This window comes from Scyliorhinus torazame, chromosome 20 (genome assembly GCF_047496885.1).
Source record: "Scyliorhinus torazame isolate Kashiwa2021f chromosome 20, sScyTor2.1, whole genome shotgun sequence".
NCBI lineage: Eukaryota > Metazoa > Chordata > Chondrichthyes > Carcharhiniformes > Scyliorhinidae > Scyliorhinus > Scyliorhinus torazame.
Genome location: NC_092726.1, coordinates 22,683,482 through 22,708,715, shown reverse-complemented (window position 1 = coordinate 22,708,715; position 25,234 = coordinate 22,683,482). Strand labels below are relative to the sequence as shown.

Sequence of the window (25,234 nt, the reverse complement as noted above, 5' to 3'; positions counted from 1 at the left end):
CATTGCTCCCTCAGTATTGTCCCTTAGTCAGTCCAGCACTCCCTCAGTACTGCCCCTCCAACATTGCATTGCTCCCTCAGTATTGTCCCTTAGTCAGTCCAGCACTCCCTCAGTCCTGCCCGTCCAACATTGCATTGCTCCCTCGGTATTGTCCCTTAGTCAGTCCAGCACTCCCTCAGTACTGCCCGTCCAACATTGCATTGCTCCCTCAGTATTGTCCCTTAGTCAGTCCAGCACTCCCTCAGTCCTGCCCGTCCAACATTGCATTGCTCCCTCGGTATTGTCCCTTAGTCAGTCCAGCACTCCCTCAGTACTGCCCGTCCAACATTGCATTGCTCCCTCAGTATTGTCCCTCAGTCAGTCCAGCACTCCCTCAGTACTGCCCCTCCAACATTGCATTGCTCCCTCAGTATTGTCCCTCAGTCAGTCCAGCACTCCCTCAGTACTGCCCCTCCAACATTGCATTGCTCCCTCAGTATTGTCCCTTAGTCAGTCCAGCACTCCCTCAGTCCTGCCCGTCCAACATTGCATTGCTCCCTCAGTATTGTCCCTTAGTCAGTCCAGCACTCCCTCAGTCCTGCCCGTCCAACATTGCATTGCTCCCTCAGTATTGTCCCTTAGTCAGTCCAGCACTCCCTCAGTACTGCACCGGGAGTGTTAGGCCCCATTTGTGCTCAGGTCTGTGGAGTGGGCCTCAAACTCACAATCTTCGGACTGAAGAGGTGGGAGAGCTTCCACTGAGCAACGATGGACCTGGTCAGATCACTGAGCACCTAGTAACGGTAGTTACACAGCATTAACTGCAGTAACTAGCAAACCATACCTTCTTTACTGTTAAATCCTGTTTGAGACTGGTTATTGTTTTGTACCAAACCCATTTCCGATCAGTGCAAAATTAAGGTTAAATTGAGCGTTCCAGATTCAAGCTGAAAATATTTAAATAATAACTCACTTCTTTGCTCCTCCCTTACTGTATAATACTTCAATGAGATCGTAGAATAGGATCATAGGGCAGCACGTGGCGCAGTGGTTAGCACTGCTACCTCACGGTGCCGTTCCCAGGTTCGATCCCGGCCCCAGGCCACTGTCCGTGTGGAGTTTGCACATTCTCCCCGTGTCTGCGTGGGTCTCACCCCCACAACCCAAAGATGTGCAGGGTAGGTGGATTGGCCGCGCTAAATTGCCCCTTAATTGGAAAAAATGAATTGGGTACTCTAAATGTATTTTTTTAAAAATAGAATAAGATCCTAGAATTTACAGTGCAGAAGGAGGGCATTCGGCCCATTGAGTCTGCACCGGCCCTTAGAAAGAGCATCCCATAAGCCCACGCTTCTAACCTATCCCCATTACCCGGCAATCCCACCTAACATTTTTGGACACTAAGGGCAATTTAGCCCGGCCAATCCACCTAACCTGCACGTCTTTGGGCTGTGGGAGGAAACCGGAGCACCCGGAGGAAACCCACGCACACGCGGGGAAGAACGTGCAGACTCCGCACAGACAGTGACCCAAGCCGGGAATCGAACCAGGGACCCTTGAGCTGTGAAGCAACTGTGCTAACCACTGTGCGACCGTGCTGCCCACATGATTGCTATGGTTGCAAATCTATGTTTTTTTCCCGCATTTTTAATGTTTCCACGTCTCTCCCTGCGATCCCAGGATAACCAGTGTTCCAATATGTACCCCTGAGCTGTGTAATCTTGCTGGGCTGTGACACATCTTCCCAGAAAACATGGAGGGGGAGAGATGTGGAGCCTCCCTTGTAGGCCCCTCTCTCTGTCGGACAGTTGCTGACTGGCCTCTCAGCTCTGTGTAATCTTCGAATTTATCATAGAATTTACAGTGCAGAAGGAGGCCATTCGGCCCATCGAGTCTGCACCGGCTCTTGGAAAGAGCACCCTACCCAAGGTCAACACCAACACCCTATCCCCAGAACCCAGTAACCCCACCCAACACTAAGGGCAATTTTGAACACCAAGGGCAATTTATCATGGCCAATCCACCTAACCTGCACATCTTTGGACTGTGGGAGGAAACCGGAGCACCCGGAGGAAACCCACGCACACACGGGGAGGATGTGCAGACTCCGCACAGACAGTGACCCAAGCCGCAATCGAACGTGGGACCCTGGCGCTGTGAAGCAATTGTGCTATCCACAATGCCACCGTGCTGCGGGAGTCGAGCGCGTGTTATCGAGAGCCACCCTCACCTGAACTGCACCTTTTATCCCGCCTGTGAGATGTGACGAAGTCGGCGGACTGCAGCTAGGGAGCAAGGAAACAGTTCGATCAGCACATTCCAACCTCAAAACATCGGCAACAGATCGCACCCGCTCTAATTTCTGCAAATAGACACTCAAATGGTCTGGCTGATGAAATTCGACGTGGGCAAGTGCGAGGTCTTGCACTTTGGAAAAAAGAATAGAGGCGTGGACTATTTTCTAAACGGTGACAAAATTCATAATGCTGAAGTGCAAAGGGACTTGGGAGTCCTAGTCCAGGATTCTCTAAAGGTAAACTTGGAGGTTGAGTCCGTAATTAAGAAAGCAAATGCAATGTTGTCATTCATCTCAAGAGGCTTGGAATATAAAAGCAGGGATGTACTTCTGAAGCTTTATAAAGCATTAGTTAGGCCCCATTTAGAATACTGTGAGCAATTTTGGGCCCCACACCTCAGGAAGGACATACTGGCACTGGAGCGGGTCCAGCAGAGATTCATACGGATGATCCCAGGAACGGTAGGCCTAACGTACGATGAACGTCTGAGGATCCTGGGATTATATTCATTGGAGTTTAGGAGGTTGAGGGGAGATCTAATAGAAACTTACAAGATAATGAATGGCTTAGATAGGGTGGATGTAGGGAAGTTGTTTCCATTAGCAGGGGAGACTAGGACCCGGGGGCACAGCCTTAGAATAAAAGGGAGTCACTTTAGAACAGAGATGAGGAGAAATTTCTTCAGCCAGAGAGTGGTGGGTCTGTGGAATTCATTGCCACAGAGGGCGGTGGAGGCCGGGACGTTGAGTGTCTTTAAGACAGAAGTTGATAAATTCTTGATTTCTCGAGAAATTAAGGGCTATGGAGAGAGAGCGGGTAAATGGAGTTGAAATCAGCCATGACTGAATGGTGGAGTGGACTTGATGGGCCGAATGGCCTTACTTCCGCTCCTATGTCTTATGGTCTTATGGCATTCAAAACCCGTCCAAAGTAATCCAAAATTGTCCACTCCAACGTGATAAAGCTCTGGAATTATTCAGCATTTGACGGTGGAGATGAACAAGTCAGGACTTTCTCTCGCCCAGTGAGTTTCCCAGTGCTTTCATTTTCATTTCGCCTGAGAAATGTGGCTGCTTTGTGCAGTTCCCTGTCACATTCCTTTTCACTTGAATGGCCTACCCCCATGGTCAATTTGCTCATCCATCTGTAGACATTGCCCTCATCCGCACAGGCAGCAAGAACCTTGGGGGAGATTCTCCGATATTGATGCCAAGTGTTCGCACCGTCGTGAACGCTGTCACGTTTCACGACGGCGCGAACAGGGCCCGGGCACGACCTATTCTGGCCCCCACAGGGGGCCAGCATGGCGCTGGTGCGGTTCACACCGCTCCAGCCTCCTTAGGCGGCGCCAAATGGGAGCCCCGCCAACCCACGCATGCGCAATTGGACCAGCTCAATCCTGCGCATGCGCGGGGAACGTCTTACGCCGGACCTGACCCAATATGGGGTCGGTGTTCAGGGGCCGTCCGCGGCGGAAAGTAGGCCCGGGGGTGGGAGAGGCCGGGCCCGCCGATCGGTGGGCCCCGATCGCGGGCCAGACCCCTTCGGAGCCCCCCCGGGGTGAAGGAGCCCCCCCCCCCCCCCCCCGGGTGAAGGAGCCCCCCCCCCCCCCCCCCGCCCCCACAGGCCGCCCCCTGAGCATCCCCGCTGAGTTCCCACCGGCAGCGTCCAGGGGCGAACGGCGCCGGTGGGACTCTGTCGCATCGAGACGGCTGCTCGGCCCATCCGGGCCGGAGAATCGGCGGCTGCCCACCTCGGAGAATGGCGCACCGGCGTCAGGGGCGTCGTGGCGCGGTTGCGGCGATTCTCCGGGCCGCCGCAGGGCTCGGAGAATCGCCACCCCTTCTTCCTTCTGGAGAGAGAGACGGAGGTCGAGGCCACTCTACTACAGCACCTTGTGTGTCCTTCCCTGCTTGATAACTTTAAGACGAGGTTCCTTGCGATGCAGACACTGCACACGGGCTCTGCTGGGAATGTGAGACTCTCCTTTAACTCTCACAAACTGCAACACACCACCTGCATTGCCATCTCTCTATCTCTTGACTCAAGTCAGCTTGTACTTTTAGTCTCTTAACTCAGCGTTACTTCTTTGGTTCACTGCCCGAAGGCAGGTCTGGCGCACGGTGTCAAGACCTCCACCACAGGCAGGGCAAGGAGACAGGTCCCCAGCGCACTGTAGCTGGTACAGGGATTGAACCCTTTGCCGTGTTGCCACTAAAGCTATCCTGTTCCAACCAACACCCCGTAATGTCTGAGTCACTGGGCATGTGTGATGCGCACGGTGAGTTCTATACAGTGCAAAAAGGAGGCCACTCGAGGCCCATGGAGTCTATACCGACCCTCTGAAAGAGCACCCTATCCAGGCCCATTTCTCTGCCCTCTTGCCGTAACCCCACCTAACCTGCACATCTTTGGACACCAAGAGGCAATTTAGCACGGCCAATCCACCTAACCTGCACATCTTTGGACTGTGGGAGGAAACCGGAGCACCCGGAGGAAACCCACGCAGACACGGGGGAGAACGTGCAGACTCCGCACAGACAGTGACCCAAGCCGGGAATCGAACCCGGGACCCTGGCGCTGTGAAGCAGCAGTGCTAACCACTGTGATACCGTGCCACAAGAAGGAGATGGGATGACACTGGAAATGCATCAATATACAAGGAAGGAGTGAAACACTCCCCTGTGTTGGACCAGATTCAGCAGAAAGAGGCTCGTGCCATTGCAGAGAAAGGGTGCGCTGGTAAAGGGAACATTTTACAATGCGAGCAGAAGGTGAACACAGAGGGGGTAATTATGGATTTGTCAAATTATAAACTGATCAGCCTTTTACTGGTTTCGAATATTTGATTGACTTTCAAACAAATATGAAATCTTGCCGGCCAGTGAATGGGGTGGCAAGACGGCGAGACGTGCTTGTTGGGTGAATTGGACATTCTTCCCTCCGTGTACCCGGACAGGCGCTGGAATGTGGCGACGAGGAGATTTTCACAGTCACTTCATTGCAGTGTTAGTGTAAGCCGACTTGCGACGCTAATGAAGATGATCATTATTATTATTGGACACAACTTCAGCAGATGCCAACTGGAGTCACCGCAGATGCCAATTTGCCAATCCCTGTTTGCGTTAGAAATTGGTGTTTGCGCACAATGAAACATTATTCGTGACAAGACAGTAAATCTCTGCTTACTCTGTAGAGGCTGTTCCTCCCATGGCTGGGGAGTGAGGGCGATTTACAGGTTGCCTGTTGTGGAGCTGTGGGAAATGAGAACATTGCACCCATCAGCCGCTTAATATCGTGAATAACAAAAATCAAACAATCTCAAAAATTAACAATTGACCTCCCATCAATTCCTGTTTTCAAGAGTCCATCTCTAGTCAGTAGCTTCCTTTACCCTTTACCTTAATATCCTGAAAATGTTTGATCAAATCATCCCCCTCGATCTTGTAAATTGATCTGAAATTTGAGGACAGTCACCCCCTCCCTGGAAGGTTTTCACCGGCCATTGAGTGGAGGAGTTGTCCAGTCTATGCCCCTCTCTGATTGAAGACTGCTGTCCATTCATATCATGGCCGGGGAGAATGCAAAGGGATTCCAAACATGACCGCCCCACCGGCTAATCTGTGAGAGGTTCAATAGGAGGCCATTCAGCCCATCCAGTCTGCACGAGTCCTCCAAAAGAGCACCCTACCTAGGTCTGCTCCCCTGCTCTTAACCCATAACCCTATAACCCCACCCAACCTGCACATCTTTGGACATGAAGGGGCAATTTTTAGCATGATCACCCACCTGGGCAGCACGGTAGCATTGTGGATAGCACAATTGCTTCACAGCTCCAGGGTCCCAGGTTCGATTCCGGCTTGGGTCACTGTCTGTGCGGAGTCTGCACATCCTCCCCGTGTCTGCGTGGGTTTCATCCGGGTGCTCCGGTTTCCTCCCACAGTCCAAAGATGTGCAGGTTAGGTGGATTGGCCATAATAAATTGCCCTTAGTGTCCAAAGTTGCCCTTAGTGTTGGGTGGGGTTACTGGGTTATGGGGATAGGGTGGAGGGTGTTGACCTTGGGTAAGGTGCTCTTTCCAAGAGCTGGTGCAGACTCGATGGGCCGAATGGCCTCCTTCTGCACTGTAAATTCTATGATAATCCGCACATCTTTGGACTGTGGGAGGAAACCGGAGCACCCGGAGGAAACCCACGCACACACGGGGGGAGAAAGTGCAGACTCCGCACACAGACAGTCACCCGAGGCCGGAATCGAACACGAGTCCCTAGTGCTGTGAGGTAGCAGTGCTAAACACTGTGCCACTTAAAGGCAATGTCCCTTGACCTGTCCAGACTTTGAATGATTTCAAACAACTTGCATTCCCGTAACAGCCTCCCCGAACAGGCGCCGGAATGTGGCGACTAGGGTCTTTTCATAGTAACTTCATTTGAAGCCTACTTGTGACAATAAGCGATTTTCATTTTCATTTCATTTCTTGTTCCAAGCCATATCTTAGAAGACATGAAACATTTAAAATAAAACCCGGTAGAAAAACTATGGGGAGCATATAGTCGTATTGTCACTGGACTAGTAACCAGAGATGCAGAGTAGTGCTCTGGGGACCCAGTTTCAAATCCCGCCCCTGCAGATGGTGAAATTTGAATTCAGTAAAAATCTGGAATTAAGTCTGATGGTGACTATGAAATGATTGGCGATTGTTGATTGTCGAAAAAAACCATCTGGTTCGCTAATGTCCTTCAGCGAAGGAAATCTGCCGTCCTTACCCGGTCTGGCCTACATGTGACTTCAGACCCCCAGCAATGTGGTTGACTCTTAACTGCCCCCTAGAGGGCAATTAGGGATATCATTCTGGCTGCATGGGAGTGGGGTCTTAGCTCTATATGTTATTGTCTCCGAGTGCTGAAAGGCTAATATATGGCTAAATGAGATTGCTGCTCAGCTTTCTGTTAATGACTCTTACAGAAACTCCTGGCCGTCCTGTCTGGGAGTGAACGGGATTTCCTCCCTCGTGGTTTCGACTTCTCCAACTCCTCCTTCAAGATTAACTTGCCCAGTCCTGACTGGATCTGAAGGACAAGAAACAAAATAACAACTTCAAGAGAAAGACGTGGAGGTAAATAAGTGTGTGTGTACCCGTCTGAAAGCAAATTTGTGTGTACATGAAGCCCCTTTCACAACAGTGTCTGAGAGAGGACCAGATGACCATAGGCTGCCTCTTTGCGGGGGGGGGGGGGGGGGAAAGAGCTGACTGGTGGTGATTTAATCTGAGGATCGCCTCACCTCAGGCGAGGAGCGAGGTTGAGAAAGCCGGGCCTTCATGAATAACCTCAGCCCATACGGGAATTGAACCCGCGCTGCTGGCCTCTAGCGTCCTGGACCAGCCGTCCAGTCAACTGAGCTAAACCGTGGCCCCCCCCCCATTCAAGAGAGGAAAGAAGCTGGGCATGGCCTATAACATATCCCCTGAAGCCAGCCACACAATACCAAGCCAGACATTTCCCCCACCTTGTTCAGCTCCTTTCTCTGAATCTCGCGCAGTTGTCTCATTTCATCAGTCTCGTCATCGTCCTCCTCATCATCCTCTTTTGAAGTGTTCCTTCTTCTCCATTCTTTCTCTGTCAGGAAAGGCAGCAGATTAACCCAAAACCTCAGGAGATTTCGGTACAGCACTCATCTGCCTGTGGCTTCAATAGCAAGGCAATGGGAAAAGGTACTAAGACCACGTTCCGTCAAACACAGGGGGCCCCAGAATTCCGGCTCAGATAGGGTGTGACATCCCATGCTGGATTCCCGTTCCCGAGCCACTCGGCCCATCGAGTCTGCTCCGCCATTCAATCATGGCTGATATTTTATCATCCCCATTCTCCTGCCTTCTCCCCATAACCCCTGATCCCCTTATTAATCAAGAACCTATCTATCTCTGTCTTAAACACACTCAGTGATTTGGCCTCCACAGCCTTCTGCGGCAAAGAGTTCCACAGATTCACCACCCTCTGGCTGAAGAAATTCCTCCTCGGCTCTGTTTTAAAGGATCGTCCCTTCAGTCTGAGATTGTGTCCTCTGGTTCTAGTTTTTCCTACAAGTGGGAACATCCTCTCCACGTCCCCTCTATCCAGGCCTCGCAGTATCCTGTAAGTTTCAATAAGATCCCCCCTCATCCTTCTAAACTCCAACGAGTACAGACCCAGAGTCTTCAACCGTTCCTCATACGATAAGCTCTTCATTCCAGGGATCATTCTTGTGAACCTCCTCTGGACCCTTTGCAAGGCCAGCACATCCTTCCTTAGATACGGGGCCCAAAACTGCTCACAATACTCCAAATGGGGCCTGACCAGAGCCTCAGAAGTACATCCCTGGTCTGTATTCTAACCCTCTCGACATGAATGCTAACATTGCATTTGCCTTCCTAACTGTTGACTGAACCTGCACGATAACCTTGAGGGGACGAGGCAACATAGACCCACACATCAACAGTTTTTTATCATAAATTTAGAGTACCCAATTTTTTTTTTTTCCAATTAAGAGGCAATTTAGTGTGGCCAATCCACCTACCCTGCACATCTTTGGGTTGTGGGGGCGAAACCCACGCAGACACGGGGAGAATGTGTAAACTCCACAAGGACAGTGACCCGGGGCCGGGATTGAACCTGGGACCTCGGCGCTGTGAGGCAGCAGTGCCAACCACAGCGCCACCGTGCTGCCCTCCAACCCATCAAAACTGGCGCCCGACATTATCCAAGGAAACACAGAGGGCTTCCTATCAGGAGGCGGAACATGTGAGATGTTCACTCTCTTCCCACCAATAGTGATATCAACAATAAAAACACGAACGGATTCCTCCTTACCCACGACGGCAAGTGAGGGGGGACAAGGCCAATATTCAGTCTCGATCTTCGCTGGAAGATTGGGATCCGGAGGCTGAGCGGCTGGGAACTTCGACGATTCAATGATGAGATCCTCAATATATTTACTCTGTGGAATCACAGTCGACGGCTCTGGAAGAAGAAAGTAAAGCAGATCATGGACTGAGAGCTCAGGCGCTGGCAGAACAAGCTTTGTGCAGTGAGGTCGGAGGAGCTCAAGGGAAGGGTGAAGGAGGATGAGGCGGGGACAAGTGTAAATATGGGAATGAAGGTGAGAGAAAGGAAGCTGGGTGTCCGAGTGCATGAATCGCACAAGGCTGGTATGCAAGTACAAGTCACCAGGAAAGTTAATAATGTTATTGTTTATTGTGAGGAGAACGGAGTATAAATGAGACCATATTTGGAGTATTGCGTGTGGTAATGGTCACCCTATTTACGGAAGAATGTTTTAAAAAATAAATTTAGAGTACCCAATTAATTTTTTCCAATTAAGGGGTAATTTAGCGTGGCCAATTCACCTACCCTGCACATCTTTGGGTTGTGGGGGTGAAACCCACGCAAACACGGGGAGAATGGGCAAACTCCACACGGACCGTGACCCAGCGCCGCGAGGCAGCAGTGCTAACCACTGCGCCACCGTGCTGCCCTACGGAAGAATGTTCATGCTTTGGAAGCAGTTCAGAGAAGGTTGACTAATACCGAGAAGTGGCGACTTGTCTTATGTGGCGAGGTTGGACAGGCCAGGCTTGTGCCCGCTGGAGTTTAAAAGAGTAAGAAGTGACTTGATTAAAAGAGGAAGAAGTGACAGGTAGGAAGACTGGAGCTCTCAACACAGATACTGGGAGCACACACGTTGCATTGGCAGGACAGCACCTTGACATTGAGTGTCTCCCCGGATGGGGGACTGACTATAACACAAAGGGCAAATAATGAAGAGAGTTCTCTGAGCTAGGAAGAAACAAAACATACTTTACCATTCTGCTTGTAGATGGGACGTTTCATGTACATATTGGTGCCGATATCTAGAAATAAAGCGAAATAATAATGTTGAAATTATCAAATTCATGACAGTATCCATTCACATTCTTTATCAATGATTATTATCAGTCGTTATCTACCCAGGTTACATCCAGTCCATGAGGGAAATCACTGGAAATACTTCAGCATTCTCGCACTAATTGCTTTCTTTCTTTCTTTTTTATATTTTATAAATTTGGAGCGCCCAATTCTTTTTTTTCCCCAATTAAGGGGCAATTTAGCATGGCCAATCCACCTAGCCCGCACATCTTTTGGGTTGTGGGGGTGAGACCCACATGCAGACACGGGGAGAATGTGCAAACTCCACAGGGACAGTGACCCGGGGCCGGGATCGAACCTGGGACCTCGGCGCCGTGAGGCAGCAGTGCTAGCCACTGCGCTACTGTGCCACCCCTTGATATTCTTCAAAGTCACTTGGGAGGGGAGGTGGTGGGGTAGTGGTGTTGTCACTGGACTAGTCATCCAGAGAGTTTGTGGGAAAGATCTGTGCATTATTTTAGCGGATTAATTATAAATCAGTCTCAGGAGAAAATTCGCGCAAAATACATTGTGGAGGAAGTGGCGCAGTGGCTGAGCCAGAGACCCAGAGGAATGCTCTGGGACCCTGGTTCAAATCCCACCACAGCTGATGGTGCAATTTGAATTCGATACAAAATCTGGGGCGGGATTCTCCCTTCCCCTACGCCGATTCCAGAATCGGCGATCGGGCAGAGAATCCCTTTTTACGACCGAATCGAGGGCGGGGCCTGTTTTCAGATGCTCCGCCCCCTCTAAGCCGGCGTCATCGAGGACCGCGCGGCACGCCGTTGGGAGGGCCCCAGGACGGTACCTGAAGGCCCTCCCCCGATGCTCCGCCTCCGATGGGCCAAGTTCCAACCGCGCGGTTGACACATGGTCTCGGCGGCGGGGAACCCGGCCTGGCGGCTGCGGACTGTGCCCAGCGTCGCCAACAGTCGGGGGGGGGCGGGCGCTGTGCTGCTGGCCCGGGGTTCTTCGGCGAGGGCTGGCAGGGGGGGGGGGGGGGGGGGGACTGGTGGGGGGTGGCGAGGGGGTGTCTAGGGAGGCACTGTCTGGCAGGTCGGGTCCGCGCATGGCCGGCGCCATGTTGTACGGCACGACTGCCGCATGTCCTCGCCGAGCGCACGCGCGACCCACGGACCCGGCACTTCTCCAGGCGTTTATACCGGGAAGGCTGTGCGTTTTACGCGGCGTGGCAGGTAGCCGCTCACCGGTCGGAGGATGGGTGCTGGGGCCTCGCCGATATTTCCCACGTAAAAAGCCGCGCATTCTCCGGACATAGCCCCGAAATCGGAGAATCCAGCTCCGGAATGTTTTTTAAACGTCTAATGATGCACTGTCGCAGAAACCCATCTGGTTCACGGGTGTCCTTTCGGGAGGAAAATCTGCCTTCCTTACGCTGTCTGGCCTACACGTGACTCCAGATTCTGGACCCGCAGCAAAGTTGGTCCAGCAAAGTCCCTCAGCTCAGGCAACAATGCCCACATCCAATGGGTGAACGAAAAAAATAGTAGTCGAGGTATTTGCGAAGAAAATCCTTTTTGATACGTCAATACCGAGGATCCACTACGTAAACCAGCAGGGCTAAAACTGACACTGTGTGGCCTGCGTGAGTATTCAGGGAATATTCCAGGAAAATGCAACATCCCTACCTGGCCTGTGGAAGTGGTGTGGGAGGCTCCCAGTAGACAGGTAGCTGCGGCGACTTCCCGCTGATCCCATCGAGGATCCTGGAGATTTGTCATCACCCCATTCCCGACTCTCTTTATATATCACGTACTGAAAGAAGGAGTTTCAGAGTTAATTTTTAAAAAAATTTAGAGTACCCAATTCTTTTCCCAATTAAGGGGCAATTTATCGCGGCCAGTCCACCTACCCTGCACATCTTTGGGTTATGGGGGCGAAACCCACGCAGACACGGGGGAGAATGTGCAAACTCCACACGGACAGTGACCCAAGGTTGGGATTGATCCCGGTTCCTCAGCGCCGTGAGGCCGCAGTGCTATCCCCTGCGCCGCCGCGCCACCCCCGAGTTTCAGAGTTCATGTGCGCAGCTGCGCTTTGGGTGTTTATGGAAAAGGAGCCGGAAGAGCAGCTGGGAATTCTCCTAAGCCAGGTACACGGATTTACGGCACCACTCCAGGAACATTCCCCTGCAGTAGTCCGGCACAGCAGGACTGAGGGTTCTCCAACTGGGAATTCAGTCATCGCGTCTCGATCGACGGACAAGGGCCCAAGGATGCAGAGGCCAGTCTTGAGCCCGGCCTGTTCTCAGTCTGACCAGAGGCAGTCTGACCTGCTCCCAGGAGATGCTGGGCTGGATTCCCCGATTTTCAGACTAAGTGCTGACCCCTGCGTGGGAACAGTGGCGTTTTACGCCAGGAAAACGGCGCCACAGCTGCACCGATCCTCCGACCGGTCGGGGGCTAGCAGCCCCTGGCTTTACTTGTGGGTACGGCCGGAGAATTGCCGGGACCGTGGCCGCGCTAGCGCACGCTGCTGGCCTGCGGCGGTGCGTGCAACATGGCGGCGGCCAGTAACCCGCCTCGCCACCCCCGGATCACCCCCCCCCCACCAGTCCCCCCCCCGGCCCTCGCCGAAGCCCCCCCCTGCCAGCGGCCCGGCTCCCCCACCCCCCAACTGTGTCCAGCCCAGCGGGACGACAGAGGGCGTTGGAGGAGGCTGAGGGCTCACAGGCCTCAGAAGGATTGAGGTCAGGTAGTTCGCCGCCATCACAGCCTCCAAGGACGACCCTTGACACCTTGCGAGCCGCCATGTTGGCACCGTGGCTGGAATTGGCAGGATCCAAGCAGGGAGTTCCAGGAAAGAGAGCCACCTGCCAGGATTACCCGGAAATGAGCCAATAGCTTTTTACAATATTCCATCAGAGTCAATCACTGTCTGCGAGCCACCTTACCTCAGGATAGGTGAGAGGCGACATGGGCCGCGGCGATTGTGAACGCTGTAGAATAAAAGGACATATGATTGACATATTGTGTCACTAACAGAGACACGTTTAATTTTTTAAATTACTTTATCAGAGTTACAAAGCTCAGAGTGTGGACAGGGGCAAACCCCTAATCCAGCTCCTAATCCATGCTTACCAGACCCAGGCATTACACCCCACGCTCATCTTAGCCAAAAGGCCGAGAAGCGATCAGAGACACATTTAAAGACCATTCCCTCAAAACCTCAACTCCAAATCTACAGTTCACTGCTGAGCTCTGATTTGAGCGAACGCAACATTGGACAATCATTGGAAAAAAAAGACCCAGGTAGATCGGTTTACCAAAGGTCCAATTCTGGTCTCAAACAATCCTACCGTGGGGGTAAGTACATGATGGGTTCCACATTCTTTCTGAATATATTCACCACGTCACAATTCCTGTGTGCAAAGGACGACTTGTTCGTGTGAAGGTTCCGTGCATTATTTTAACTGATTGATTAAAAGGCTGCACTAATCAGTCACTGGAGAAAATTCACGCGAAATACATTTTGGAGGTGGTGGTGGAGTGGTTTTGCCACTGAACTGGCAACCCAGAGGCCCAGCGTAAAGCTCTGGGGACCCCGGTTCGATTCCCACCAAGGCAGATGGTGGAATTTGAATTCAATAAAAGACCTGGGGCGGGATTCTCCAATATCGGCGCGATGTCCGCCGACCGGCGCCAAAAACGGCGCGAATCAGTCCGGCATCGCGCCGCCCCAAAGGTGCGGAAGTCTCCGCATCCTGAGGGGCCGAGCCCTCACCTTGAGGGGCTAGGCCCGCGCCGGACTGATTTCCGCCCCGCCAGCTGGCGGGAAAGGCCTTTGGTGCCCCGCCAGCTGGCGCGGAAATGACTTTGCCGGGCGGCGCATGCGCGGGAGCGTCAGCGGCCGCTCACGGCACCCCCGCGCATGAGCAGTGGAGGGGGTCTCTTCCGCCTCCGCCATGGTGGAGACCATGGCGAAGACGGAAGGAAAAGAGTGCCCCCACGGCACAGGCCCGCCCGCGGATCGGTGGGCCCCGATCGCAGGCCAGGCCACCGTGGGGGCACCCCCCGGGGCCAGATCGCCCCGCGCCCCCCCAGGACCCCGGAGCCCGCCCGCGCCGCCGTGACCCGCTGTCCCAAAGGTGGTTCAATCCACGCCGGCTGGAGTGGTGGGATGGCTTCGGCCCATCGCGGACCGGAGAATCGCCGGGGGATTCCCGCCGACCGGCGCGGCACGTTTCCCGCCCCCGCCGAATCTCCGGTGGCGGAGAATTCGCGACACGGCGGGGGCGGGATTCACGCCGGCCCCCGGCGATTCTCCGACCCGGTGGGGGGGTCGGAGAATCGCGCCCCTGAAATCAAAAGTCTAATGATGACCGTGAAACCGTTGTCGATTGTCGTAAAAACCCATCCGGTTCACTAATGTCCTTTCGGGACGGAAATCTGCCGTCCTTACCCGGTCTGGCCTACATGTGTCTCTAGACCCACAGCATTGTAGTTAACACTTTAAAATGCCCTCTCAAATGGCCGAGAGAACCACTCAGTTCAAGGGTCATTCAGGGTGGGCACTAAACGCCGGGCCCACCTCAGTGACACCTACATCCCGTGAATGAATTAAAAGGAATTTGGTGATTTACGGTGTTGTCAACAATGGGATGGGCAGCGATCCATTCAGTTCCCCCCGTCATTGTGCAAATCGCTCCAAATTCGTCCGCAATTGTGTTGTCTGTTCGAGAGCTCACACTCGGAGCAGTCCGAGGGGCTCGGTCTGTCCTCTGATCCTCGCTCCACAGGGACGCCCTTTTGGCTCAGACATTGACAGCAACGCAGAATGTTCAAACCGCAGCCCTCGTCCGGGGGGCAATGGCGAAATGGATCTGCAATCCATTGGAGGGCAGCATTTGACAATACTAGGGTGGGTAGGCATTCCAGTCGAGTTGCAGTTGGGTGCTGTGGTGACTGAAAGGGACCTGGCCGGACTGCTCAGAGGGAGCCGGCATGGACTTGGTGGGCCAAATGTTCCCCGTCTGTGCCATGATGACTGTATGACTCCATGGCCTTCTACATGGCATTTAAAAAACATTTGTGGGATGTGGGCATCAGTGGTTGGACCAGTATTTGTTGTCCATCCCTGGTTGCCTTTGAGATAATGGTGGTGAGCCACCTTCTTGAGGTCTAACCGATCCTCCATCTGGTGGGAGGCTCGCAGCCGAGCAGCGTAAAGCCCCCGGCCTTCAGTGGCCGCACCGTGCAACATGGGGCCGGCTGCCCGTGGACACGGCCTGCCAACAACGGCCCCCCCCCTGTAACCAGCCTCGCCACCCCCGGACCACCCCCTACCAGTCCGCCCCCCCCAGCAGCCCCCGACGAAGGCCCGCGGAACGGCTCCCCCCCCTCCCCACCGACTGTGGCGGCGCTGGGCCCAGTGGACAGCCGTCACGCCGGGATCACGGGAACAAAAAGGGATAAGGGTCCCACGCCGTCGGGAACTCGGCCCATCGGGAGCGGACCATTGGGGGAGGGCCTCAGCTGACATCCCCAGGCTGTGCGTGCAGCCTGCGGCGTAGAGTACGCCGTTGCTGAGGGGGAGGAGCATCGCAAAAGCGGCGCCGCTCCCGATTTTGCCGGAATCGGGGATTCTCCGGCCGATCGCCGAACGCGATTTCGGCGTCGCCGACTGGAGAATCCCGCCCTCTTTTTCTTCAAACGAATGAATGTACCTCAGCCGACCCCTGTGGCTCCGGCCTCTCGGCGCAGAAGTAGCTGTAATGTGGTTCGTAGATCATGAGGTCTGGCCGTTCAATCTCCAATATTGCCTTGTCTTTCGGGATTGCAGCCAACTCCTTGTAAGGCAGCACCTCATTGTCCATCTTCGCCTGTGGGACAGACGAGAGAATTATAGCAGCCCGTTCCACCTGTCGACATTGTTTAATTTTTAAAAAATCTTTCTCTTTCCCATTAAGGGGCAATTTAGCGCGGCCAATCCACCTAACCTGCACATCTTTTGGGTTGTGGGGGTGAGACCCGCGCAGATACTAGGAGAATGTGCAAACTCCACACGGACTGTGACCCAGGGCTGGGAATCAAACCCGGGTCCTCAGCGCCGGTACATTGTTCAAAATGGCGTCAAGCTCCTAATAGGAGCCGAAATGCATCCATGTGTCACCATATTACCCTCTCCTTTCTCTCTGATTTAACTTGGACTTACTGCCAATATCTCCCAACGGGGATATCTCCTGAGTCAAGACCCCTAATACAGACAGAGGAAGCAGGGGAAGGAAGGAGTGGAAAGAGAGGAGGGGAGCGTAGGAACGGAGAGGGGAGAGGAGAGAAGGCGAGCAGTAGCAGGTTCGTCAGAGGGAAGGGCGTGGTAACCCCTGCCCTGGACTGTGCTCCACCTGCACCTCTCGCTCTTTCTTCAAACCCATGCCTGACAAGCTAAGAACCTCCCCTCAGTCCCGTCATCCAAACCTCCACCCTCGCCAGTGCGTCAGTTGCTAATGCGTCACTCAGTGTCATTCCCCAGCCTAGTACATTCTTCCTTTTCAAGTAACTAACTAATTCCTTTTTTTTAAATTTAAGGACCCAATTCATTATTTCCAACTAAGAGGCAATTTAGCGTGGCCAATTCACCTACCCTGCACATCTTTGGGTTGTGGGGGCGAGACCCACGCAGACACGGGGGAGAATGTGCAAACTCCACACGGGCAGTGACCCAGAGCCGGGATCGAACCCGGGACCTCGGCGCCGTGAGGCCGCAGTGCTAACCACTGCGCCCTCTTCTAATTCCTTTGTGAAAGACTCGATTGAAACTGCCTCCACCACACCCTCAGGCTGCGACTCCACATCCTAACCACACACTGACTTTGGATCTCACCACAGGAATTAAACAGGGGAATAGCTGAATGGTATAAACGGGATGCTGGAGTTAAAATTGCCCAGGCTCGAAACGCGTGCAGCCCACTCAACCCATGTTCAACTGTTCTGCTCACAACACTGGTTTCCAAAACAGTTAATCAGAAAACGGGAAAACCTCAACGCTCTCCATAAATGATCACAAAAAAACGGCCTGTTGAAAGAAATAATTTGTCAGCCCGCGCTGCACCAGCCACTTCTGACAGCACCGAGCAAGTAAAACATCTGGGCACAGCAAGGCAATGATCCAACATCTGTACACAGCAAGGCAATGATCCAACGTTTGTACACAGCAAGGCAATGATCCAACATCTGTACACAGCAAGGCAATGATCCCAACATCTGTGCACAGCAGGGCAATGATCCAACATCTGTACACAGCAAGGCAATGATCCAACGTTTGTACACAGCAAGGGAATGATCCCAACATCTGTGCACAGCAGGGCAATGGTCCAACATCTCACAGCAAGGCAATGATCCCAACAACTGTGCACAGCAGGGCAATTACCCAACATCTGTACACAGCAAAGTAGCCAACCAACATCTGTATGCAGCAGGGCAATGATCCAACATCTGTACACAGCAAGGCAATGATCCAACGTTTGTACACGGCAAGGCAATGATCCCAACACCTGTGCACAGCAGGGCAATGGTCCAACATCTCACAGCAAGGCAATGATCCCAACAACTGTGCACAGCAGGGCAATTACCCAACATCTGTACACAGCAAAGTAGCCAACCAACATCTGTAAGCAGCAGGGTAACCAACCAACGTCTGTACACAGCAAGGCATTGATGCAACACATGCGCACAGCAATGTAATAAGCCAACAGCTACACACAGTCATGTCCACTGCCAGGTGAACCGTACTCACACATATTGTCGAACCTGGAGATCCAGGGGTGCTCAGTGGACGGTTGGGGCAGACACTTCCTGGTGATGTGTGAGACTGCTGTGACTTAAAGGAAATACAGGAAGAGTGTTAGGTGGATGAATGTAAGTTCAATGCAGCTGTTGAGATGGATTCTGTGAAAACAGTCTCCACTTTGGCGCATTGTCTGAATTTTATTTGACACCTACAGCACCAATATTGACGGGAATGGCCACGTAGTGGTTACCTTACGAAACTGGTGATTGGGAGACCTGGACGAATGACCTGGAAACATAACGGCAGAATTGTTACCGTGCAGAAGGGGCCGTCGAGCCCATCCTGATCCCTCCGAATGAGCAATTCACAAAGCTCCATTCTCCCGTAACCCTGCACATTCCTCCTGTTCAAACAACCACCTGATTCCTTCTTCAAAGCCTCGATTGAACCAGCCTCCACCGCACTCTCATTCCAGATCCTAACCACTCGCTGAGTTTGAATCCCACCACAGGAATTCAAATTCAGTTCAAAGTAAAGAGTTAATAACAATCGCTGATTGTCACGAGTAGGCTTCAAATGAAGTTACTGTGAAAAGCCCCTCGTCGCCACATTCCGGAGCCTGTTCGGGGAGGCCGGCACGGGAATTGAACCCGCGCTGCTGGCCTTGTTCTGCAACCTAGCAGCACGGTAGCACAAGTGGCTAGCACTGTGGCTTCGCAGCTCCAGGGTCCCGGGTTCGATTCCCGGCTTGGGTCACTGTCTGCGCGGAGTCTGCACGTCCTCCCCGCGTCGGCGTGGGTTTCCTCCGGGTGCTCCGGTTTCCGCCCACAGTCCAAAGACGTGCAGGTGAGGTGGATTGGCCGCGCTAAATTGCCCTCAGTGTCCAAAATTGGGTGAGGAGGGGTTATTGGGCCACGGGGATAGGGTGGAAGTGAGGGCTGAAGGGGGTCGGTGCAGACTCGATGGGCCGAATGGCCTCCTTCTGCACTGTATGTTCTATATTCTAATAGAAGCCAGCTGTTTAGCCCACTGTGCTAAACCAGCCCCTAATATCAATGATGGCGGCTGTGGGACTGCTGAATTGTGGGAAAAAACCCATCGGGTTCAATTCATGTCCTTTCGGGCAGGACATCTGCTGTTCATACCTCCTGGTTTTCCCGATATGTGACTCTGAATTCACCTCTGAAACGGCCGAGCGCTCCATTGTCTACAACGTGGCGCGCGAACTAATCTCAAGGGATATTAGGGATGGGCAATAAATTTTGGCCTTGCCAGCAACACTACACATCCTGTCAATGAATTAAAGAAATATATATTTATGGTTGATTGAGCAAACTGCGCATTCCTCATATGGTTTGATCTACGCTAAACGGGTATCAGCAACAAAAGGACCTGCAGACCAAAGATTACTGCAATGCTGGTGGATGTTTCCAGGATATTACTTTCAGTGGAGTAATTCTTCCCGCTCTGTGCGTCAGGCGTTCCGAGGTCAAGTCGGGGCCAAGGAACAGCTTTGCAAGCATTGATCATCTGCTTCTCTCCCACCCAGTCACAGCTTGACCGAGCAACGGAACACGTCCTGCTGACTGACTGCTGAACTGACACTGACCCACAGGCCGAGGCAAATTACCAGCAGTGAACTGAAGATATTGTGACAATCGTCAATCAGGTTAGTACCACTGACCCGAACTCGAAGACTTCCACACTTCAAGGATGTTTTCTTTGCTGAATTGGCCAGATATTTACAGGGGATTCCTGTGAGTGTGTCAGTATTTACAGGGGGTCCCGGGGAGTGTGTCAGTATTTACAGTGGGGTCCCCCGGGGAGTGTGTCAGTATTTACAGTGGGGGCCCCCGGGGAATGTGTCAGTATTTACAGGGGGACCCCGGGAGTGTGTCAGTATTTACAGGGGGTCCCCCGAGAGTGTGTCAGTATTTACAGGGGGTCCCCGGGGGAGTGTGTCAGTATTTACAGGGGGTCCCGGGGAGTGTGTCAGTATTTGCAGAGGGATCCCCGGGAGTGTGTCAGTATTTACAGGGGGTCCCCGGGGGAGTGTGTCAGTATTTACAGGGGGTCCCGGGGAGTGTGTCAGTATTTGCAGAGGGATCCCCGGGAGTGTGTCAGTATTTACAGTGGGGTCCCCCGGAGAGTGTGTCAGTATTTACTGGGGGTACCCGGGAGTGTGTCAGTATTTACAGGGGGTCCCCCGGGGAGTGTGTTAGTATTTACAGGGGGTCCCGGGGAGTGTGTCAGTATTTACAGGGGGTCCCCGAGAGTGTGTCAGTATTTACAGGGGGTCCCCCGGGGAGTGTGTCAGTATTTGCAGGGGGACCCCGGGGAGTGTCAGTATTTGCAGGGGGTCCCCGGGGGAGTGTGTCAGTATTTACAGGGGGCCCCGGGGAGTGTGTCAGTATTCACAGGGGATCCCTGGGAGTGTGTCAGTATTTACAGGGGTCCCCCGGGAGTGTGTCAGTATTTACAGGGGGTCCCCGGGAGTGTGTCAGTGTTTACAGGGGGTCCCGGAGAGTGTGTCAGTATTTACAGGGGGTCCCGGAGAGTGTGTCAGTATTTACAGGGGGTCCCCGGGAGTGTGTCAGTGTTTACAGGGGGTCCCGGGGAGTGTGTCAGAATTTACAGGGGGTCCCGGGGAGTGTGTCAGTATTTACAGGGGGTCCCGGAGAGTGCGTCAGGGTTTACAGGGGGTCCCCCGGGAGTGTGTCAGTATTTACAGGGGGTCCCGGGGAGTGTGTCAGTATTTACAGGGGGTCCCGGGGAGTGTGTCAGTATTTACAGGGGGTCCCGGGGAGTGTGTCAGTATTTACAGGGGGTCCCGGAGAGTGTGTCAGTGTTTACAGGGGGTCCCCCGGGAGTGTGTCAGTATTTACAGGGGGTCCCGGGGAGTGTGTCAGTATTTACAGGGGGTCCCGGGGAGTGTGTCAGTATTTACAGGGGGTCCCGGGGAGTGTGTCAGTATTTACAGGGGGTTCCGGAGAGTGTGTCAGTGTTTACAGGGGGTCCCCCGGGAGTGTGTCAGTATTTACAGGGGGTCCCGGGGAGTGTGTCAGTATTTACAGGGGGTCCCGGGGAGTGTGTCAGTATTTACAGGGGGTCCCGGGGAGTGTGTCAGTATTTACAGGGGGTCCCGGAGAGTGTGTCAGTATTTACAGGGGGTCCCCGGGAGTGTGTCAGTATTTACAGGGGGTCCCCCGGGAGTGTGTCAGTATTTACAGGGGGTCCCCGGGAGTGTGTCAGTATTTACAGGGGGTCCCCGGGGGAGTGTGTCAGTATTTACAGGGGGTCCCGGGGAGTGTGTCAGTATTTGCAGAGGGATCCCCGGGAGTGTGTCAGTATTTACAGTGGGGTCCCCCGGAGAGTGTGTCAGTATTTACTGGGGGTACCCGGGAGTGTGTCAGTATTTACAGGGGGTCCCCCGGGGAGTGTGTTAGTATTTACAGGGGGTCCCGGGGAGTGTGTCAGTATTTACAGGGGGTCCCCGAGAGTGTGTCAGTATTTACAGGGGGTCCCCCGGGGAGTGTGTCAGTATTTGCAGGGGGACCCCGGGGAGTGTCAGTATTTGCAGGGGGTCCCCGGGGGAGTGTGTCAGTATTTACAGGGGGCCCCGGGGAGTGTGTCAGTATTTACAGGGGATCCCTGGGAGTGTGTCAGTATTTACAGGGGTCCCCCGGGAGTGTGTCAGTATTTACAGGGGGTCCCCGGGAGTGTGTCAGTGTTTACAGGGGGTCCCGGAGAGTGTGTCAGTATTTACAGGGGGTCCCGGAGAGTGTGTCAGTATTTACAGGGGGTCCCCGGGAGTGTGTCAGTGTTTACAGGGGGTCCCGGGGAGTGTGTCAGAATTTACAGGGGGTCCCGGGGAGTGTGTCAGTATTTACAGGGGGTCCCGGAGAGTGTGTCAGGGTTTACAGGGGGTCCCCCGGGAGTGTGTCAGTATTTACAGGGGGTCCCGGGGAGTGTGTCAGTATTTACAGGGGGTCCCGGGGAGTGTGTCAGTATTTACAGGGGGTCCCGGAGAGTGTGTCAGTATTTACAGGGCGTCCCGGGAGTGTGTCAGTGTTTACAGGGGGTCCCGGGAGTGTGTCAGTATTTACAGGGGGTCCCGGGGAGTGTGTCAGTATTTACAGGGGGTCCCGGGGAGTGTGTCAGTATTTACAGGGGGTCCCGGGGAGTGTGTCAGTATTTACAGGGGGTCCCGGGGAGTGTGTCAGTATTTACAGGGGGTCCCGGAGAGTGTGTCAGTGTTTACAGGGGGTCCCCCGGGAGTGTGTCAGTATTTACAGGGGGTCCCGGGGAGTGTGTCAGTATTTACAGGGGGTCCCGGGGAGTGTGTCAGTATTTACAGGGGGTCCCGGGGAGTGTGTCAGTATTTACAGGGGGTTCCGGAGAGTGTGTCAGTGTTTACAGGGGGTCCCCCGGGAGTGTGTCAGTATTTACAGGGGGTCCCGGGGAGTGTGTCAGTATTTACAGGGGGTCCCGGGGAGTGTGTCAGTATTTACAGGGGGTCACGGGGAGTGTGTCAGTATTTACAGGGGGTCCCGGAGAGTGTGTCAGTATTTACAGGGGGTCCACGGGAGTGTGTCAGTATTTACAGGGGGTCCCCCGGGAGTGTGTCAGTATTTACAGGGGGTCCCCGGGAGTGTGTCAGTATTTACAGGGGGTCCCCGGGAGTGTGTCAGTATTTACAGGGGTCCCCCGGGAATGTGTCAGTATTTACAGGGGTCCCCCGGGAGTGTGTCAGTATTTACAGGGGGTCCCGGAGAGTGTGTCAGTATTTACAGGGGTTCCCGGGGAGTGTGTCAGTATTTACAGGGGTCCCCCAGGAGTGTGTCAGTATTTACAGGGAGTCCCCGGGAGTGTGTCAGTATTTACAGTGGGTCCCGGGGAGTGTGTCAGTATTTACAGCGGGTCCCCGGGAGTGTGTCAGTATTTACAGGGGGTCCCCGGGAGTGTGTCAGTATTTACAGGGGGTCCCTGGGAGTGTGTCAGTATTTACAGGGGATCCGGGGGAGTGTGTCAGTATTTACAGGGGGTCCCTGGGAGTGTGTCAGTATTTACAGGGAATCCCCGGGAGTGTGTCAGTATTTACAGGGGATCCGGGGGAGTGTGTCAGTATTTACAGGGGGTCCCTGGGAGTGTGTCAGTATTCACAGGGGGTCCCGTGGAGTGTGTCAGTATTTACATAGGGTCCCCGGAGAGTGTGTCAGTATTTACACAGGGTCCCCAGAGAGTGTGTCAGTATTTACACAGGGTCCCCGGGGAGTGTGTCAGTATTTACACGGGGGTCCCCCGGGAGTGTGTCAGTATTTATAAAAGGTCCCGGGGAGTGCGTCAGTATCTACAGTGGGTCCCCCGGGAGTGTGTCAGTATTCACAGGGGGTCCCCGGGGAGTGTGTCACTATTTACAGGGGGGTCCCCGGGAGTGTGTCAGTATTTACACGGGGGTCCCCCGGGAGTGTGTCAGTATTTACAAAGGGTCCCGGGGAGTGTCTCAGTATTTACAGTGGGTCCCCCGGGAGTGTGTCAGTATTCACAGGGGGTCCCCGGGGAGTGTGTCAGTATTTACAGGGGGTACCCCGGGAGTGTGTCAGTATTTACAGGGGGTCCCTGGGAGTGTGTCAGTATTTACAGGGAATCCCCGGGAGTGTGTCAGTATTTACAGGGAATCCCTGGGAGTGTGTCAGTATTTACAGGGAATCCCCGGGAGTGTACATCCCATTCAGAACAGCCCACAGCAACTGAGTTAAGTCAAAGACCGCAGTTGTTGGCATGTCCAAAGTGGCTTCACCAGCCGAGAATTGAGGCGCCCACATTGCGATGTAGAAAATCTCCGATATTAATCCTACCTTCTGCATGTTTACAATCGCAGCCGCTCTCTGTGATCTGCCAACGAATCTAGGTAGAGAATGCAAAATGAGATGGAAAACATTGGTTATTTCTTCCTGAGGCTCTTTCTAAGTAAGTTTGTCTATATCTGCCCCATCCAAATATTTTAAAAGTACTTTAATCATCTCAACCTTCTTAAGTCAAGACAAATCAAACCAGTGCAAACTGTCCGTGTAATTTCACCCATTCAAATCCTGGTGTCATGCTGGTGAATCTGTGCTGTTTACCCCTACCATGGCCAATATTCCTTCTTGAGGTGTGTTTAATTGCATGCTGCGGGTCGGTTCTGATCACCTGAAGTGTCATATTCTGGAGACTGGCTGAAGTGGAAGGGCGACATGTGGCGCAGCGGTTAGCACTGGGATTGCAGCGCTGAGGACCTGGGTTCGAATCCCGGCCCTGGGTCTCTGTCCGTGTGGAGTTTGCACATTCTCCCCGTGTCTGCGTGGGTCTCACCCCCACAACCCAAAGATGTGCCGGATAGGTGGATTGGCCACGCTAAATTGCCCCTTAATTGAAAAAGAAAAATAATTGGCTACTCTAAATTTATTTTAAAAAAGACTGGCCGAAATGAATGATGACCGACAGAACATATAGTGTAAAATAATTTATTGTAAAACAACTGTGTAATTCGATAACTCGGATCAATTAAATAATAAACGACTAAACAACTATTGTCTATCTCCCAGCGCAACCTACTCCCAACTCCCAGGGTCGCATGATGGGTTTACAATGCCACCTAGTGGCCAGAGGTCATGCGTAACATGGTGGACAAACTTGCCTTGTGCACGTGTCTATACTGGAGCTCAACCTTCTGCCCCCATGGAAGATCTGAGAGTTTCCTTTCAAAATTTCTTTCAAAGTGGAATATCCGTCACAGCAACAGGCCAATCAGCCCACCCAGCCCATACTGGGGTTTCTGCGCCACTCAAACCCCCTTCCCATCTTTATTCATTTAAATCTACCACCATAACCCTCTATCCCCATCTCCCTCAGATCTTTGTTTGTTTCCCCTTAAATGCAGCCACACTATTCACTCTGACCACTCCCTGTGGTCGCGAGTTCCACATTCTCTCCACTCGCTGAGGCAACAAGTTTCTTCTGAATTCCCGATTGGATTTCTCGGTGACAATCTTACATCAACGGTCTTGAGTTATGCTGTTCTCCTCCCCCACAAGAGGAAATATTCTCTGTATTCGCGCCGTAGAAAACCATTCAGAATTTGAGAGTGCTCGATTAGGTCACCTGATCAGCCCCCTTTTTTCAAGAGAAAAAGAGACCCGGCTTGTCAATCCTTCCCTGACATGTAAACACACACATTGCTGGGATCATCCCTGTAAACCTCCCCCCCCACCGTCTCCAGTGCCTCTATATCTTTTCTATAAT

The 25,234-nt window shown here is 53.2% G+C and overlaps 1 protein-coding gene across 10 annotated transcripts in view; it reads right to left on the bottom strand.

Annotated features, from left to right (window-relative positions):
- The window catches only part of dmtn (dematin actin binding protein), a 74,665-nt gene that overhangs the window by 25,098 nt on the left and 24,333 nt on the right, over positions 1–25,234 (bottom strand). For 8 of the 10 annotated variants that reach the window (XM_072485936.1, XM_072485931.1, XM_072485929.1 and 5 more), the window contains 11 exons: positions 23,809–23,857; positions 17,957–18,040; positions 15,888–16,043; positions 13,116–13,160; positions 11,851–11,977; positions 10,117–10,164; positions 9,125–9,274; positions 7,785–7,894; positions 7,240–7,345; positions 5,466–5,530; positions 2,210–2,264 (listed from right to left, as the gene is read on the bottom strand). In XM_072485936.1, coding sequence (XP_072342037.1) covers positions 2,210–2,264; positions 5,466–5,530; positions 7,240–7,345; positions 7,785–7,894; positions 9,125–9,274; positions 10,117–10,164; positions 11,851–11,977; positions 13,116–13,160; positions 15,888–16,043; positions 17,957–18,040; positions 23,809–23,817 — 955 coding nt within the window. In that variant the 5' untranslated portion in view covers positions 23,818–23,857. The remainder of the gene's footprint in view (positions 1–2,209; positions 2,265–5,465; positions 5,531–7,239; positions 7,346–7,784; positions 7,895–9,124; positions 9,275–10,116; positions 10,165–11,850; positions 11,978–13,115; positions 13,161–15,887; positions 16,044–17,956; positions 18,041–23,808; positions 23,858–25,234) is intronic. The other 2 variants (XM_072485935.1, XM_072485934.1) reach the window with 1 other exon arrangement.